At 32.6% G+C, this 19,848-nt stretch overlaps 1 protein-coding gene across 1 annotated transcript in view; it reads right to left on the reverse strand.

Moving 5' to 3' along the window:
• LOC132714890 (titin-like) overlaps positions 1 to 19,848 on the reverse strand; it is an 84,565-nt gene that overhangs the window by 9,935 nt on the left and 54,782 nt on the right. The window contains exons 6-7 of the mRNA XM_060697810.1: positions 17,364 to 17,387; positions 896 to 923 (exon numbers count right to left, since the gene is read on the reverse strand). Coding sequence (XP_060553793.1) covers positions 896 to 923; positions 17,364 to 17,387 — 52 coding nt within the window. The remainder of the gene's footprint in view (positions 1 to 895; positions 924 to 17,363; positions 17,388 to 19,848) is intronic.

Consider the following 19,848-nt stretch of genomic DNA (forward strand, 5'->3'; position numbering starts at 1 on the left):
AATGTTGATCAAGATTATTGTGGTTACAAAGTGACTTTTTCAGCTACTTATTGTTGATGAAACCACTTACATTACATTATAATTATAACAGGCACCTTGGGCACTTTTCAACACCTTGGTTAAACAGTTTACTTCCTTCAGAAAGCAGGACAGCTTCCTCACATGAACAAGAGCTATTGGTAGGACAAAGTGCTGCTTTCTCAGTGCTTGATACTTGATAGTGAAACAAGAGCCGGGACAATGTAAAAGTTCAAAAGGGGCCATTATTCTGTCAAAATCCACATTAGAGTAATGGGCCTTGTACAGTTATCTATTACGCTCCAAAATAAGTGTGTAAAGTTTCAACCCATTCCCTTCAGCAATTTTCGTGACAACAACTTGCATGCGTAAACTTAACCAAACTGTGGTGCCGACACATACGCCTGGGTGAGTACAATAGCTCTCCCTATTCCTCGAAAAGTTGAGCTAAAAATTAACTTAGAATCTACAATAGTAAGGCTTGGGTAAGCTATTCAAATTCAGAGATCTAAACTATCTTCTTTAGTAATAATTAGAGGAGCAAAGACTGAGCGGTTAGGTGCCTGCCTCTAATCTCAGTGTCTGAGAGTTCAAAGCCTACAGCAGCCAAGTCAATCTTTCATCATATAACTCCGGTACAGGTCAGCCCAAGATTGGGTATGAACTTTTAATTAACACGAGCTTGATGTACTGTTTACAATCATGCATAATTATATAGGTTTTTAAAGTATCATAATGTATCAAAGTGTGATCCAAATCTTCACCAAAAGTCAAATTAAACATATTGCCCTATAAAACATTTATTAGATTACATTTTCCAATTACTTTTTTTAAGATTTTAATTTTAATTGTCCAGTTATTGCAAAACTATTCTTACCTTGTGCCATTAACTTTCAAGGCATTTTCTGAAAAAAAAACAAAGAAAACAAATTATTGCATATACAAACTGTAAAAAAACTGTTACTGGTGCAAGGGGACACTACTCCAGATGTATATTTTGTCATTTATATCAAAACCCCAGCTGACATCTAACTAGTAATCGAAAGGTTTCAAAATGTTAATATGAATTCAAATAACATACTGAGTTTTAAGACAGCAATACATGTACAGCATTCTGAGACAAGTATTATAGTCAACAATGAAGGTGTAACAAACTCCAGAAGAATTTCATATGATTCATGTCATATCATAACTATGGTATGTTTCTTGAGAGTTCATTCACAGTGAAAAACTTACTATCTTACAAAATATTTTCTGAGTACACTTAACAGGAGGAACTTGGCCTGAACTTCTCATGACTTTTATGATTAATGAATGACAGACATAATAATATAGTTCCAAGATAAAATCATCCATATGAATTGATGGAGTAAAATATCAGAACTAATGGTCAGTCAAAGAAATTATACTGACTCCATCACTACAATGTATTATAAGCCATAATCTGCTAGAACTGAAAGTGTTTAGCCTTTGCCACTAGTATTGAGCCAGGCCAGCTTGCACTTCCATATAGTCTGACTATGCTCTACAAATTTTCCTCTTGATATCCCAAAAACTGATAATGGATGCTTTCAGATATGGAACATGGGAAAGTCTATCAAACAAATTCAGCAAATTGAAGGGTTAATGGATACACAAATACAATACTATAATGGACTTGCCCAATTATGAACTTGGAACTGTCCATAGTCATTGTAAGGGGTTTCAAAATAAAATGCTAAACTTGAGCGGCCAACAAATTAACAGTATAGAATCAAGTCGCAAACTGCATTGATGTGCAGGCTGGTCGCAGCATAGACAGGTCATTATTGCGAATTTCTTTTACAACAAATATCTATATAAAAGACCAGAGACAAATATAGTAGAACACTGACATCTACCATTCACTACCTCTACTTAAAGCCTGACTTTAACCAGAGATGAGAAAATACAACAATAATGAAATCATCAAAGTTAAGATTAGATCATGATAAAATACAATACAGATAGTACCTGACCATACAGTGAAGACAGACAGGCAGATACAAGAAACAGTAACTGTAGTATCTAATGATAGGGCAGCTGGTCAAACAAATGATTACAATCACTACCTTACCTACTAGATAACATCATAAACCATTTAAAAACAAATGTTACAGACCTCCAACACTATACCTAGAACACTGATAAGCAAATTAAAATCTATAGCAAGATTTATCATCATTATGTTAATGTACAACTTCTCCTCTTCAATTATAGACAAAGGAGTAATAAATAATGAAGAACTAATCTAGAGCCTTATTTTTCCCAAAGCATCGCCAAATAAGAAATTTATAATACAAAGACTACAGACTCCAAATAAGAAATGAAAATAAAATGATTACAGACTCTTTTTGTTATTAAAACAAGATAGATAAATGGAATTGACATGACTGATAGAGTCATACATTACATAATTGTCAAAATGTGGAGAGTATAATTTTGTCATATATACTACATATATATGACAAAATGAGTAAAGAACATACCTACACTGACAGATTTCTTGTACAACATTTGTCTTTACTTATATATCTGTTATACAAACTACATTGAACATACACTAAACACTTGGGAGAAAACATATGGTACCATATGTCAATACAGTTTAATTGAAATAATACAACTTGTATTGAACAACTGTGCAAAGTTTTTCTTTATATCTAACCTCTCAGTTTAAGCTTTAACATATTATATCAATGAAACATTATCTTATGTTGTCCTTCTTTTCCCAGGATCTTGGCTTTGGATGACGTCAATAGATGTCCCTTTGCACATAAGACGCAAGCAAATGAGCAACTTAATTAAGATTTGTATGAATAACAAAGACTAACATTTCATTCCAAATTCATGACATTATGAGTTCTGAGCCTTGGATAATTGATCTCAGAATTTTGCAAGTTCAGACAACAAGCAAAATTTCGTTTAAAATATGGGTCTTGGAAATTGACCTTCAATTATAATTTCAAAAACATGTATTAAATTGTAAATGAATACCTTCAGTACTTTTTAAGACTAATGTTGCAAACTTGAACCAGGATCTTTTTCTAAGGGTCATAACTCAGTAAAATTCCATATCAGAGCTATGGGCGCAAAGACATGTATTAAGTTTCACAAGAATAGCTACAGTAGTTCTAAAGACTGAAGTTGCATCTAAAACTTTTAACAAAAAATATCTAAATTCACAAGGGCTATCATTCAGTCTTAATCCAATTCAAAGTTAAAGGCCTTGGATAGTGGCCACCAAAGACATGTCTTTACTTGTTTAGTTTGAAGAGAATAATCCTTGAAAAGTCAAGCTAAAAAGGAATAAAACATGAGAGTGATCTTAAATGTACCATTATCTACATTGTATCAAGTAAATATCTTGCCATAACCAGCCTTAAAGATAATAACATCTACATGGTAACTTTTGAACCCCCCCCCTTGTCTGTTCTTGCAGATATTTAAACAGCAATGAAACCAGCCAATGACAAGGGTTATGAAGTAGGACACCCAAAAGGCAGATAATTGCTGTCAGTGAAATGATTTCTTACTGTCAATTTACTAGATAAGTCATAACAAACATTGTAAAACTGTACCATTAAAGTCTATTGAACTTGTTTAGTAGAAGATTTATCACAACATATATCATCCACCTAAAGGTAAACTGAATGGCAAGTAAAGTATTTCTACTACCTAGGCAAAACTATTTGGCCAACTTTCGCTGATAAAATACCACAAAATTTTTATCCCAGAGAAATTTTTCTTATATGTTTCAACATATATAACTTTCCTGTTTACACAACAGGGAATTTTTATTTTCCATAGATTTTAAAAATATTCTTGTACTTTTGGATTATAACATACCGGTACACCAATTTCAAAAGCCGAAAAAATGTGACTGTTTTGCTTTTACCTTTCTGACAAGCTAATTTTGCATGTAACAAGCAAAATAATGGGCTATTATACTAAAACATTAGATGCTTTCAAGTGCTCCTTAAACAAAACAAGACAAGAAGTCATCCAAAAGAAGAAATTGTACTGCACTTAATTGCAAGAGGTTAATGAGAAAATCATTTGTGACTCAAAAATACTGGTTCATATGCTGACTGTATCCCTCCTCTTGTCTTGTTTGATATTCCAACGTGTTAACCACAGTTTCTATCTGCAAACCTGTTCCTGATGATTGTTTCATAAACTGTACAATCCTTGATTCCAATAAAATTATTCCTTTTTCATATTCTTTACAAAAATTTATATACATGCAGAATAAGTTTTTGCCACTACTGTAGTTTTAAGAGCCCTGAGAAAGGGATTCAAGATGTAAATTTTGAACATTTTTAAGGGAAGGTCATAGTTTGTAGCCTAAGGCACAACTTTCGTCAAGTTGTCCTTTCATCTAACAAATACTGTTCACACAAATGAAACAACACATATAAAAAGTGAAATATAGATAAAAATGTGCCTGGTTAACTGGGCGTTGGATGGGCGTCAAGCCCAAAACCCTCAGTCAACAGTGTTATGCAGCTCTACTGACTGAGCTAGCTAGTGACAGCTGGTTTGCAATCACAACTACCTTATTAATGAACAGTATTTTACTGTATTATACTGTCACACAACATGTACAAGTCAATATCATTAAATCTTTTAAAAAATATTTTTTGGACATTTCATAAAAGTGAGTTATTTACCTTGCTATTTATCACAAGAAATGTATTTTTCTAGTCAAGTAAGTAAAAATGTTACCTGGATTTGAATAAGGATATAAATCCATAACATTCATTCCTTTTCCTGCCTCTTTAGAAACACTAAGTCTACGGACATAGGTCCCATACCATGGGGACTTACAAGGGGAGGGAGCTTGCCCCCTAGCAACTGGCACGGCAACAGGTTCCATTACTTCAGTATCTCCATTCATTTTTACAGAATTCCTTTCTTTTATGAAAATATATTTTCTTTCCTTACTTTATTTTCAAGTGTTTTACTCCTTTCAAATAATTACTTTCACCATAATTTCAACACAGAATTGGGGATGTTTTGATGCCTACAGTCAGAAAATTTTTCCTTTTATCCACAAAAATGCAATTTCTGAAATTCCTCACAGTAAGTAAATTCTTTCATATAAATCCTCAATGAGTTTTTTATCAAGTCTTTTTATCAGAGCTGAATTCCCTTCTTTGTATTATAAGTCTATAAATTTCCCAACACACCAAACGTTTTTTTCTTTTGCACTACCTTTTACATCTGCTAAATTATTATCTACTGGCACTTGAAGATAATGGCCGTATAATATAATGATTAAGGTAATCTTTTGAACAGCCCCTCTCAAGATAGTATGTCAAAACCTTGTCTTTGACAATTCCCAGACTGGCCCTTTATTATCAGATAATTTCCCCTCAAGTCACAATTAAACAAAATTCTCCTCTCAATTATCACAAAGTTTCAATCTAAAGTTTTTTTCATCTTATTCCTTAGAATAAATTGTTAATATATTTCTATTTTCCTCAAAAAATTAAACAAACAAGAAATAAGTATACTTGACAAGTTTAAATAATTTGAGATAACAAAAATATCCTATATTATTATTTCTCCACCTTTTATAAAGTTCATTTTATATTTTTCAAGAAATTAAAGCCCAAAATTTTAAGTCGAAAAAAAAAATTTCTTTTTCATCACAAAGACACTTGCAGAAGCACTGATCACACTCTCCTCCCAAAAAAGTTTTAATAGCAGACACACCTGGGATGACTAAAGGTAATACAACTAATTTATCAGTAATCCCATCATTGCCTCAGAAGCCTATTTAAGATAAGAATCTCCAAAGGGGCATGGGAGTTACCTCCCCTGCTGATGCGTAAAAACCTGATTTGCATTATTAGAAAATCATGACACAGAAATCACTTACACACTCATTCAGATTATAGGTCTTTCCATGTTAATATCTTACAGTTTACTTATTATGATAAATATCAGAAGAACAGATTATATTATGATAACTAATATGCTTTGTCTCTAGGTAAATATCCCATCCTATTGTTCAGACTAGTAAGATTATCACCAGTTTAAGACAATGATTAATGTCCGTCCTCACTTTTATTATTTTTTCTGCTTAATGTTATCCAAACTTCATTGCAAAAATTCAGTTAAAAAATCCATCTCGCCTGAATAAATAAAATCTGTATATAAATCAATTTACCTATAGGGCCCTGTGTAAAATGAAACAATTAGAAATTTTCATTATCATCTTAAATGAAATGAATGGCCATGAATTAATTAACCACCCATCAATGAAGGAAAATGAATGAAAAACAATCACTGTGAACATAAAAAGAGATCATGAAAAAACAAACCAGTTGATAATTATGTCCTTAACTTTTGCTGATATTAATATTAGCTTTCCTATATTTCAAACTTTATTTATATTTAACACATTTCCAAATGCCGCAGAAACAGAACAATGAAAACACAATTCCAAATGCTGTAGAAACAAAAAAAATATTGCTATGCAATCTTTTAAAAAATCCAAAATGAATTAAAATACAATCTCAGGAGCTATTTTCTAGAAGATTTCTAATTAACTCTTCACTATTGTCATGTTTGACAGGTAGCATTTGCTGTGACATGCATTTTGGACATGTGGTGTCTATGTCACTACAGGTCGTAACCTATGGTAACACTCCTGACAGCTACCCAAATCATTAATCAATCCCACTGTATTGTTTACTGACGTTAATTAATATTGAGTGAAAAAGAGACATTTCAAAAACAACATACAATTATCCTGTCCAAACCGTGTCTCTTCACACACCTTGTATCACTCTGTCATTTGTACATATTGAAATTTGAACAAAACTCTGGTAAAATCCTTAAACACTGCTCAATTTATATAATAGATTTTCTGTGTTTTCTTATTTAGAGCATTTTCAAAATACCAAAATTGAGTTGCTAAACAGTTAAAGAGCCTGGTCAGGTGTGTATGGCATAGCAGACTCTGGCATGACTTAAGTAATTAAACTGATGACATAGGAAAATCTTCATCCCTAACCTAAGGATTTATATTTATTTAATAGAGCTATAAATCAATGTAAGACAATACTGTGATTGAACCCTCTTACTGTAGTCTGTGAGCAATTACTTTTAAATAAAATATTTAAAAATGCATTTCTTTCCCAGATATAAAGAATAATATATTCCAAGACCAAGTCTAAATTTAATAATCATCCTTGTAGTAATGTGTATTCCATAAATTTTTTGTCACCAAAACAAACAGTATAATTATCCAAGCAGCCTGTGAGTAAAAATCAGCTCCTGCGGCCAGATGTTCTCATGAGAACATTACAATAAAATTGTTAAGCCATATATCATAAAAACAAATGTCATTGAAGTTATCTTATTTTATATCACTGGTATATATATATCTATCTATTTACACATTTACACATTGTCCCTTTTCTATTTGTACAGTCCTCATATTGAACATTCTCATGTGTGAATTACTCGTCACATATGGTATTTTTACAACACATTAGCATGAAGATAAAATTTACAGCCATTTGATATGACGATCATCCTACTTTAAAGTAATTTCAGAACAGACCTAACAGAACAACCCTCCCTGAAGCTAATATAACCATCCAAATTTTTTTTTAAAAATCCGAAAATGGAATTTTTGGACTTCAATTTGAACACTAATCTTTGGGTAGGTCAAACAAGTCTGCCAGTTGCCTTTTGAACTTCTTGACAACACAGTTCAAGTATGAGACAAAATATCTAATGGGGGTGATAATCAGTAATTTAAAAATTCATTTTGAAAATAAATATGCTTCATAAAAGTATATAAATATGTTCAGTGATAACTCCCGGGAAAGATCTACAGACATAAATTGAATGTAGAAGAAACTATGTCATCTAGGTTAATCTGTCAGGTAATAAAATTACTTTTATGAAATCATAAAATACAACTATGCAACATACCAGGAGCTATGATAGTCATTTCTAAATTTGTGCATTTTAAATTGAGGGCAGTCTATAGCATACTGTAAGAATTTTAAATCCAAAGCCTGCATGGTCAGACTACATGGATTATACCAGAGGACACAGCTCGTACTACCCTGATGTTAAGGGTCAATGTTATAATCACCTGACTAATAAAGCTCAAAAAGATAAACTTCAAACAATGTTCAATAAAGTTGTACAAACTTGAAAGCAACATGATTACATTCTTGTATCATAGCATCTTGACAACATACAATAAACTGTTTATAACATACTTTCACTGAGAACAAGGTTACCTTGATAAAACTAGAATACATCATAACGGTTAATTTATGGTTTATTACCTCCCCTTTAAAGCTGTTTTATTGGCTTTCACTAAATAAGGAAACAAATACCAGCATATGAGCTAATGGAGAAAAATAACAAGGCACTATACTCTATTCCTAATGTTAAAGGGGAGTAACTCTTCATATTCAAAATGAACTAAAGGCTCTGTGTAACTCACAGCTCATTGGCCTCTATAAGTTTATCATCAACAACCAGAGTTTTGGGATTGTGTGATTGAGATTAACACACAAAACATTGAATGGCTTCTACTGCCGTCCCTTCTCACAACTACATTATAAATTCAGGTCAAAACTGCATCAAATTCATTACCAAATTTCGCTCGGACTACAGTCATGTAAATGATTTTTAAATAAAACTTTATCTACAATATTTCTTAAAGGATATAGTTTGGCCATTAGGATATAGCTTGGTCAAGGTTTATGCATTTTATGATGCATAAGAAAGGGTGAACCGTCAATCAAATTTCTGCAGAAAAAAACAAACAAAATCTTTCCTAAACAAATACCCCCCTCCCCCACACCTTTAGCATTCAATACCAAAAACTTGACTGGACTTACATCACACCAACACAGTATAGGTGACTGTCATATGGCAACTTTCCAGCTTTACTTGTTGAGGAAGACCTTTGGAGCTGCTATGTGCGTAATTTTAGGCACAAACGGAAACCCAAGTAGAACCATTGTTGTTTCATAAGCTACATGTAGCTGGAAAGCTTTCTCACATAAAAGAAAGTCAAAAACAAGAACAGTAATTATTGAAATACATTATAACTACCACAGAGCAAAAGAAACATTAGACTTTCACTTTAGTGGTCAGTAACACAGTGTGTGAACTGTACATTATTGCTTCAGTCACTGATGATTTGTTTTGGCTGTAGGAAAGTCTCTGATGATAGGAGAAAAATGTGCAACCCTGCATGAACTGTGTGCTCTATTGTCTAAATTATCTATTGATGATTTGTTTTTGGCTTTAGAAAATTCCCAAATGCATTATAAAGACTGGAATAGAAGACCTCACATTCTTGCCTCTGAGAACAAGTTTAGAGAAACATGGAATTAATTAACTAATTAGTCATAACATAGAATCTGCCAGGAGGTTAACTTAGTACATGTTAAAATCTCTCTGAACTCCTAAAATAACCAGTCTGAACAAGTCTGCTTGATTGGAATAATATATTTTGACAGGTAAAAGCAATGTTTGATGTTTGTGTACAGAATACTGCAACAGCTTTACTTTCATAAAAAAAATATTACAAAATCAAATACATCCTTTGCCAAATCACTTCTGTTGAATTGACTTTATGCTAGCTTAAGGAAATGACGTCAGGATCTTTTTTTGAATTGATGTGCATACATACTGAGATCTTTTAGTAACAGAGAGACACAGTGCTGATAAAAATTCAACAATAATCATATACAAAAACTTACTTACTTTTGTTTCGTTTACAAAGAAAAAGCCTCAATTTTCCGGATAACAAATGTGACTCCATTATTATAATATACTGGGTTACTTTCTCAAAGAAATCTCACATCGCTTACACGATTTGTACCATATGAGTTAGAAGTTGTGTAATGATATTTTGCAGGTAAATACATATATCTTTTGTGAGATAGACATCAAAATAATAACATTAGATAGGAGACATAGACCTATTATTGATGGAATTTACCTGCAGGCGTTTCCTGTGTTTCTTACAGTATAAGTGTCAAAGCTTTGTGGCAAGTTTCATGAACAAAAGCCTGTGCATAGAAATTTGTTCAAAGTTAAACTATATAATCTTGTAATTTGTCAGTTTGGTGATCAAGTTACTGTCATTGGTTGGTGTATTAATCAAGCTCTGTCATTGGTCAATCTTGTAATCAAGCTCTGTAATTGGTCAATTTTGTAATCAAGCTCTGTAATTGGTCAATTTTGTAATCAAGCTCTGTCATTTGTCAATCTTATAATCAAGCTCAGTAATTGGTCAATTTTGTAATCAAGCTCTGTCAATGGTCAACCTTGTAATCAAGCTCTGTCATTGGCCAATGAAGCTCTATTATTGGTCAATGTTTTGGCTCTCTCATTGGTCAACCTGGTAACAAAGCTCTGTTATTGGTCAATCTGGTAATCAAGCTCTGTCATTGGTCAATCTTGTAATCAAGCTCTGTCATTGGCCAATGAAGCTCTTTTATTGGTCAATGTTTCAGCTCTTTCATTGGTCAACCTGGTAAGTTAAAGCTCTGTCATTGGTCAATCTTGTAATCAGGCTCTGTCATTGGTCAATCTTGTAATCAAGCTCTGTCATTGGTCAATCTTATAATCAAGCTCTGTTATTGGTCAATCTTGTTATCAAGCTCTATCATTGGTCAATCTTGCAATCAAGCTCTGTCACTGGCCAATAAAACTCTTTCTTTGGTCAATGTTTTGGCTTTCTCATTGGTCAACCTGGTAATTAAGCTCTGTAATTTGTCAATCTTGTAATCAAGCTCTGTCATTGGTCAATCTTGTAATCAAGCTCTGTCATTGGTCAATCTTGAAATCAAGCTCTGTCAATTTGGCCAATGAAGCTCTATTTTTGGTCAATGTTTGGCTCTCTCACTGGTTTACCTGGTAATTAAGCTCTGTCATTGGTCAATCTTTCAATCAAGCTCTGTCGTTAGTCAACCTTGCAATCAAGCTCTGTCATTAGTCAATCGTAATCAAGCTCTGTCATTGGTCAATCTGGTATTTAAGCTCTGTCATAGGTCAATCTTGTAATCAAACTCTGTCATAGGTCAATCATGTAATCAAGCTCTATCATAGGTCAATCATGTAATCAAGCTCTCTTATTGGTCAATCTGATAATCAAGCTCTACCATTGGTCAATTTCAAAACTGAACAAACAAACGATATGCTGTATGTTGCTGGCACCTTATTAAAGCTCAGCAAAACCTTTGCCTCTAAACCTACTGCATTTCTTTCATGAATCTGTCCCAACTCTCTTTTGAATGATCAAACCTTGTAAAATAAAAGACTGTCCAACAATTCTAGTTATGCCATTGCTCAATTGAAAACCATGTACAGAATTGACCAATCAGATACATTGTCCTAAACCATTAACCAATTTCATTTTGCAAAGACAACAATGGCAACCTTAGTCATGACTTCATTTTACAGAACATAAAATGTACTATTAAAACCATGACATGAGTATTTTAAATAAAAACTAGCTTACCTGTTTTCACAAATATAAACTGCCAGAAAACTGTCAAGAATGCCAGAATCAAAAGAACATTTTCCAATAATACTCCAATCACTTGTATATCAATAAATGACCCTAATGGCATGTCTTCTTTTTCTCCTTTAAGGTTATCTCATATCATTTTCTTGTTGATATTTTATACTAGCAATATGTTCTTTTTCCATCATCGTTACATCTAAATATTTCCCTGCATTCATCATAGCATTAAAATAATAACAATTTTTACTTATTCCGGTATGTTTTGTCACGATTTGTCACAATTTGTGACGGAAGGTGAGCAAAAACTTACAGACATTTAAATGAAAATCTGCCATTCTTTTGCACTCAAGGAGATAGAGTGTTGTAAAGTTTGAAACACCTTGTCATACCAGTGGTTCACTTTATTAAACATGTCCATAAAAAGTTCATAAACTCCCTGTATTAAAAGCATGTCAAATTTTTTTACATGTAGATATATCATATCTTAAAATTCATAAATTCAAACATCGAAACGCATAAATATCACACTATGAGTATATAACTGATTGGCAGAAAATTTTATTTCTTAAAACCTATAAATTTGAAAATTGTGTAGGTTGGGATACAAATAATACTTTGAAAACAACTGTATCTCAAGCACAATTCCTTGATGCATAATCGTTCCATTTTAACAGTTGATCACTTATACCCAGTTAAACTAATACTTAATAGACATCAATAAACATTGGGAGAAAATTAACATCTTCAAGTAATCAAGTAAAGAATTCTACTCATTTAAAGAATATAATATAAAGATATCATCAAAAAGTAAAAGATAATGATTTAAATGGTGAGAATAAAGTTGAGATATTCAGGTAAGCATTGCATTTCAACTTGTACTTCTGATAATGAAGATGATAATGATGGTGATAATGAAGATGATAATGATGGTGATAATGAAGATAATAATGATGGTGATAATGAAGATGATAAAGATGGTGATAATGAAGATGATAATGATGGTGATAATGAAGATGATAATGATAATGATAATGAAGATGATAATGATAATGAAGATGATAATGATGGTGATAATGAAGATGATAATGATAGTGAAGGTGATAATGATAATGAAGATGATAATGATGGTGATAATGAAGATGATAATGATGGTGATAATGAAGATGATAATGATGGTGATAATGAAGATGATAATGATGGTGATAATGAAGATGATAATGATTGTGATAATGACAGTAATAATGATAAATGATGATGATTAGTCATCATGGTATTAAATGATGATTTAAAAAAATATTCTGGTTTTACAATGCACCAACACAGTTTGGTCATATAGTGCCGAAACATGAAAAATGATTTCAGCTTACGGGTGTTTCAAACTAAAAGCTACACCAGGGGTCAAAAACACCTCACCTGGTAAAGCTTAAAGAGATGCATAGACTGCAGTAATTTGAACCCATTTAGTCTCCTCTTATGATCATGCATGGTTAAACAGTGGCTGCAATTCTGATGCCTCAAGCCGTAAAGGCAAACCACAAGGGGAATTAAATGATGATGACAATTATGGTGATGATGATTATGATGAAAGTCCTGATAAATGAACTCCTGATTGTATTAAATGGTGGTTTTGATAATTATGATGATGATGATGATACCAATATTAAAAGACAAGAATGATGGCTGTATAGCTCTTTGCTGCTGTTGCTGCTGCTGATAATAATATAGATAAAGAAAATATAACATTTAATGATAAGGATGATCATCATCAAAGTGCTGATAATGAAATACTTTTTGCTGCAGCTGATGGTTATGATGTTGATGATGATAATGTCAATGATGATGAATAGGATATCATGATGATATAGCCATGAAATTCTATCACAGGCATTTGCAACAAATATTAAAACAATGAAATCAAGAGACAGCTTGTAAAACTTTTCATGTCAAGCATCACTCAAGTTATTAAAAGATTGCAATGTCTCTTGTTTGTACAATTAACAACAAAAGCAAAGAAATAATTACACCAATTTCATCAATCAATACAGACAGCACAAGGATAAAGCTGGAATCATCATTCTTCTGTTTAATTTAATCTTGTCTTGAGGTAACTGACTCCTCAAATAACCCAACATTTTATTGATTTCAGCTCTAATAATTATTCATATAAATACAATATTTACATTTACAGGAAAGTGAGGGAACAAAGAAAGATATGGGACTTTAAATGCTCACAATTTTATCTCTTTTTATACTTTTCATACTACCTTGAAAAGTGCATGTGCTTGTTTGTTCTTCTGGTTTTTACACCAATTAAACACTTTTTTGGTCATATATTGAGAATCTATCTAAATTTAACCAATAATTACCAAATTCTCCCAAATGATCCGAGTGAGTGATCAGTGAGCAGTGTCTACTTAAGACAAAAAACCATTAGACTCAATTGGCACAGATAAATTTTGCCCTGCCTGAGGATCGAAATTATGTTGAGAATTAAAATTTGACACTTTATTCATAAATGGACAAAAACCACAGGTGGCAGTATCAGTGTTTGGACACCCCACCCCTATCTGCCCCTGGACCCCTACTACAACCCTGAAAAAAAAAATAATTCAACACTCTAAGGCTTACTATAAGGTACCAAATACAAAACCACCGATGAAATTATATAAAAAAAAAATTTTTCCACTATCAAAATTATAGTTATAGAAAGGTGAAAAGCCTACTATATGTTCATTTGCCAAACAATGTGGAACACGGGAAATCGTCGTTTCGGCGACTGAGGCGCATTCCGGCGGGATTTCGCTGCATCATTCATTAACATCAATAAAAAGAACTAGAATTCCACAGCTTATCTAATTCAAGTTCAACGAATATCACTATCATTCCGATTTTTTCTGTTACCTGGGTTGAAATACTGTGAAATCATTTGTATTCGTGGGCATGAAATTTCGTGGTTTTATCAAAACAGGCATTTTCGTGGGTTCTTAAATTCGTGGATTTTCATTTTCTTGTAAAAAAAATAAGTAATGGAAAGTACTCTTTCACTTAATCACTGCGCTGTTTTACTTACCCCGTGTATATTACACAGCTCTTGTCAATTAATTTAATCCTGGCCTCTGGCAGTAACACAATTACTGCCGATAATTGACTGCAATTAACACCTTTGTGTGACATGATATGCAGCTCCATTATATGCCCCTATAATTCGCCAATGTAAACATCGCATAAATTATACGACATCTGCCAATTTTTAACCAGCCAGTAAAAAAGTTAACACCCCGAATTAGTCCAAAACTACACACTACATCACATCGACTGTGTAAATTTATATGCATATAAATTAATACCAGTAAATGGCTCAATACAGTTACATACATGTATGTGTGCATCTAGTGTAAAGACGACGGCTTCTTTGATATTTTCGGAATAGCAGTCACACAAATACATATTGAAAAAAATATATTTAAATGGATCATATAAACACTAGTCGTTAAAAGTTTTATCGGGGATAATTAATGCACTTGGTTCCCATATTTACTCGATTATGTCACGTATTCTGGCTAACACAATCAAGTAGCCTACAACAAACAAACAAGTCCCCTGATGTTTACATGCGACGAACATTTGTGACAGCAAACTGAAGACATACAATCGATTTTTCTTTCAAGTTTCTTAAATATTGCAAAATTAAACTATTTATGGATTTAATTTGTCACTGACCAGATTATAATATACATTCATACCACAAATATCGGCCGGAAAAGCGCCGACGCATGTTGTGATATATGGAACAGAGACATGGTAAGAAGCGTTTGTTGGGATATAATTTCGTCGGGTCTTAAATTCGTGGATTGACCTATCCACGAAAACCACGAAAATTCGTGCCCCACGAATAATGATGATTTCACAGTACGCGATCTGATTGGACGAGCCAAATTGGACGTCCAATCAGATCGCGTATAACACACAGGTATCAGAATCCAAAATGGCAACGACAAGTAAAAAATTACCGTGAAATAGAAAAAATCGATAGAATATTGATATTCGTTAGACTTGAATTAAGTAAGCTGTGGAATTCAAGTTCTTTTTATTGATGTAAATGAATGATGCAGCAAAATGCCTTCGGAATGCGCCTCAGTCGCCGAAACGACGATTTCCCGTGTTCCACATTGTTTGGCAAATGAACATATAGTAGGCTTTTCACCTTTCTATAACTATAATTTTGATAGTGGAAAATTTTTTTTTTTTATATAATTTCATCGGTGGTTTTGTATTTGGTACCTTATAGTAAGCCTTAGAGTGTTGAATTTTTTTTTTTCAGGGTTGTAGTAGGGGTCCAGGGGCAGATAGGGGTGGGGTGTCCAAACACTGATACTGCCACCTGTGACAAAAACTACATACAATAATAAAAGCAGCACATTTCTGAAAGACAGAAAATCATTACTAACATTTCATTTTTCAAACATTTGAGCAAACTATCAACCATATGACATTTTAAACATAAGCCAATTTCACATATAAACATCAGATATTTTCAGTCTTAGACTGGAACTCAAGTTATTTTCTTTATTCATTGAAGTGAAGCATGAAACCATATGACCAGTCTGGGGTTAAGAAAACATTAATGTATTAAAGGATCAATGCAATACTGCTGTAAATCTATGAACATACATAACACAGTTAGGACACTGTTGTTATTTGATCTCGTACTATGTCTTTAAACCATTACCATCAATAAATGAAAAACAAGATTCCTATTTTAGTTTGCAGCAAGGGATAGAGGAAATTAGGCATGAAAAACTGAGATCTTAATCAACAATCATTAACATTTTTCCCCTAGTAAATCCACTTTAGAAACCTGATGCCATCACATCATGATGGGTTACAACTATGTCTGAAAATACTATAGCTATGTTTGAAAATACTATGTATAACTATGTTTGAAAATACTATAACTATGTTTGAAAATACTGTAAAACATATTTTAAAACAACTTTAAACTTTTGTTACACCAAATAATTTGTTCTAAACACCAAAAAGCATTACAAAATGTGTAGCATTTAAAAACTGAACAATTTTAGCACTAAACTATATTTATCCAAGGGAGGAAACTTTTATTTTCTGAAACAAAGAAAACTTTTTAACTCTAATAATCTATATCGAGTAGTGTCCCCTGTGACAAAGTAAAACACATTTTAACTGATTTTTCGAAACTTTATAATTGCATGTTACTAACTTATAAATGATATGAACATTTTAAAGGATTCAGTATATTAATTATAATCTGTAAAAACATGACAATGTTCACATCCTGTTTTTATTTAACAGATGGTAATTCAAATATTGAAAATTTGATTCATAGACCATTGTTTCAAACAGCATGAGGTCATTGTTTAAAAGCTGCACCATCTGTCTGCCTGTATTCAATAGCTTTTATGAGTTGACAAAAAAAGGAGGACTAATTATGTAACTACATGAGTGAGAATGTTTTTTGCATAAACTTGTCAATGACCCAAGAAACAAGTAACTATAGACTGAGTCATAATTAACCTGTAGTAAAATTAAAATAGCCGCATCACGACAAAACCAACATAATGGGTTTGCGACCAGCATGGATGCAGACCAGCCTGTGCATCCCCACAGTCTGATCAGGATCCATGCTGTTGGCTATCAGTTTCTCTACTTGTTATAGAGTTGTAAGCGAACAGCATGGATCCTGATCATGCTGGTCGCAAACCCATTATGTTGGTTTTGTCATGACGCGGCTCATTAATGTATATAAATAAATAAAGATTTTTCTTACCATCTGTAACACTTTCTCTTGTTTCTGAAATAGAAAAAACAACTTAGTGTACAAAGACAGGGACTTAATCCAGCCTACAATAGATAGTTACTAAACAGTATTACTTCCCTTGTACCAAAGTTTTTAATAATAGAGGAAAGAAATTCAATCTCAGTAAAATTTCCAAGAATTTCAAACCAATCCATAAAAACATCATTAGTTAAGCCTGAAATCTGACAGTGTGCCAACAGAGAATAGACATATCTTGTATTACTACATGGTACTTCATTAAATAATATAAATTCATAAAGAAACTGCAATATTTATATTATTTTACAACATGCTACCTTAATGACAACCTTCAAATGATAGTTATATTCAATTTACTACCAATTTATCTAGTCCAATTATGAGTCCAATACGATCATTATTAGGATTTTGGTTCTTGTCCTGAATATTTGTTCTACCTGATAAAGCTGCCATTAATAGTGATCACTGACATAAATTTGGGCAACTTACACATTATTATCTGACTTAAATCAGCTCTGAACAAGTCTATCTATATTGCTTACATATAAAACACATAAAATATAAACTTCCTATACATGCTTATCAGTTAACATTCAAATCCCTTTAATGCAGAATTGACACAGTTTGGTCACAAACTATATTATCAAAGGTTATTAGGAGTATATAGTACAATAATATGATTTCTCTGAGCAGTGTGTTGGTGTGGGTTGGAGTCAAAATGATAACCTATTACTGTCATTATAATAATTTCTAGCTTGACTAATGGACACCCCCTATCATCCCTTAGCCTTGCTGCATAGAGCCAGACTTAAGTACATACATCAGTGCAATCAGACAAGGCTCTAATGCTGTTGGCCGATTGATTTTCACATTTTCATCCTGAAATTGGTATTAGTTAAGTCTAAATAAACCCAGGACAAGACCTCTACTTAATTAATTCATTATTCATTCAATAATTTGGCCTCCAATGAGTCAAGTTCAAATTCAGTTTGGTCTTCTATCTAGAAGTTGATTTGTCCAAGCATGGATTGACACACCTACTCAACTAGCATCTTCAGCATTATTGGCGACGCCGGTGAGCGGCGTCGTCTATTATGGAACGCTTTTTATTTTTGCCTATGGAAGGAGCTGTTATTATTAGCAGTTAATTTCATGTTGTGTAAATTAGTTTTATTTTGATTCGTAAAAATCAAGTAAACAAATGTGTTGTTATATTTGTATTTAATAACTTTATGTAAAAAGCATGTGCATTGTGATATTATTTTCACGAAATTGCGGGTTAAGTTTAACAGCTTGTCCCTTAGTTTTAATGACAATACTAAAACCCGGATTTCGAATATCGTTGTGGTCTAGATTGAGGCCGTATCATTTATACATTTTCAAAATTTGCCTACTAGAAGAAAGTTCACCTGCAATTGAGTATAAGGATAGGTAATGAAACTGTTGTAAACGATTATCCTATTGATTTTATCCTTATTACATTTATCTGTTGCGCAGAATGGTTGTTTTTACAAAGTGTACCAGTATCCGGATGTTGAAAGCTATCCGATTTTCTGCAATTACTGCTGACACATGGCCATCTATTTTTTTATGAATACTTTACCATTAATTTGCATGGCTTGATAAAATTGAACCTGCAATATTTCATAATTTTGCTGTTTATCGTGTTCTTTTGGGTTTCAGGTTTTCTTTACTTTAAGGGGAAGTAACTTATGTTTACTAAATTATTTGTTCTTTTCTGTCTATCTTAGGTATTACTTATAATACTATTTTTGTTGTATATAATTCACCAGTTGTAAGGTCATCAAAAGCATGTTAATGTTAATGTTAGGATTTCATATTTATTTAATATAAACTGGGAATTATTAATGTTATGTGCATGTACATGTATATCTTAGACAGTAGTATATTGATATTTTGAGACTTATAATTTTTCTGCATTTAAAGAGATACAGTTATGTCATTATTATTAAAGGGATGAGACTTTCATTTAAAGTTATAAATGATAAAACATGTATTGATTGAAAATGTCCTTAAACTTGGATCAAGCAATATAATTAATAAAGTCTCAAAAAATCATATTCTGAATAGTTATTCTATTTTTTTCTAACATGTGCATAGTTTGAAAAGTACAGCTTCTGTCTTATCTATTTGTAATGAAGAGACACCGGTCTCAACCTCCAGGTCTCCTGAGTCAACGCGACAACAGACTCTACATAGAGTAGATTGTTACTTGCCCTTGAATAAATTTGTGCACTAAATTTATAGTGGGTGATTTGTGCCACATGAAAACCAACATAGTACAAAAAGTAACTGGGCGCCAGATGAAAACATGAAAATACAATCTACCACAAAGTGGTTTGTTTGTTGCATTTTCATGTTTTTGCCCGGTGCCCTTGATGCAAAATACAAATCAGCCTTCATAAAATTTCTTCTTATGTTGGTCACAGGTTAATGAGTTCTGGTCAAGCTCAAA

This window comes from Ruditapes philippinarum, unplaced genomic scaffold (assembly GCF_026571515.1).
Source record: "Ruditapes philippinarum isolate M1 unplaced genomic scaffold, ASM2657151v2 ctg567_1_1_1_1, whole genome shotgun sequence".
NCBI lineage: Eukaryota > Metazoa > Mollusca > Bivalvia > Venerida > Veneridae > Ruditapes > Ruditapes philippinarum.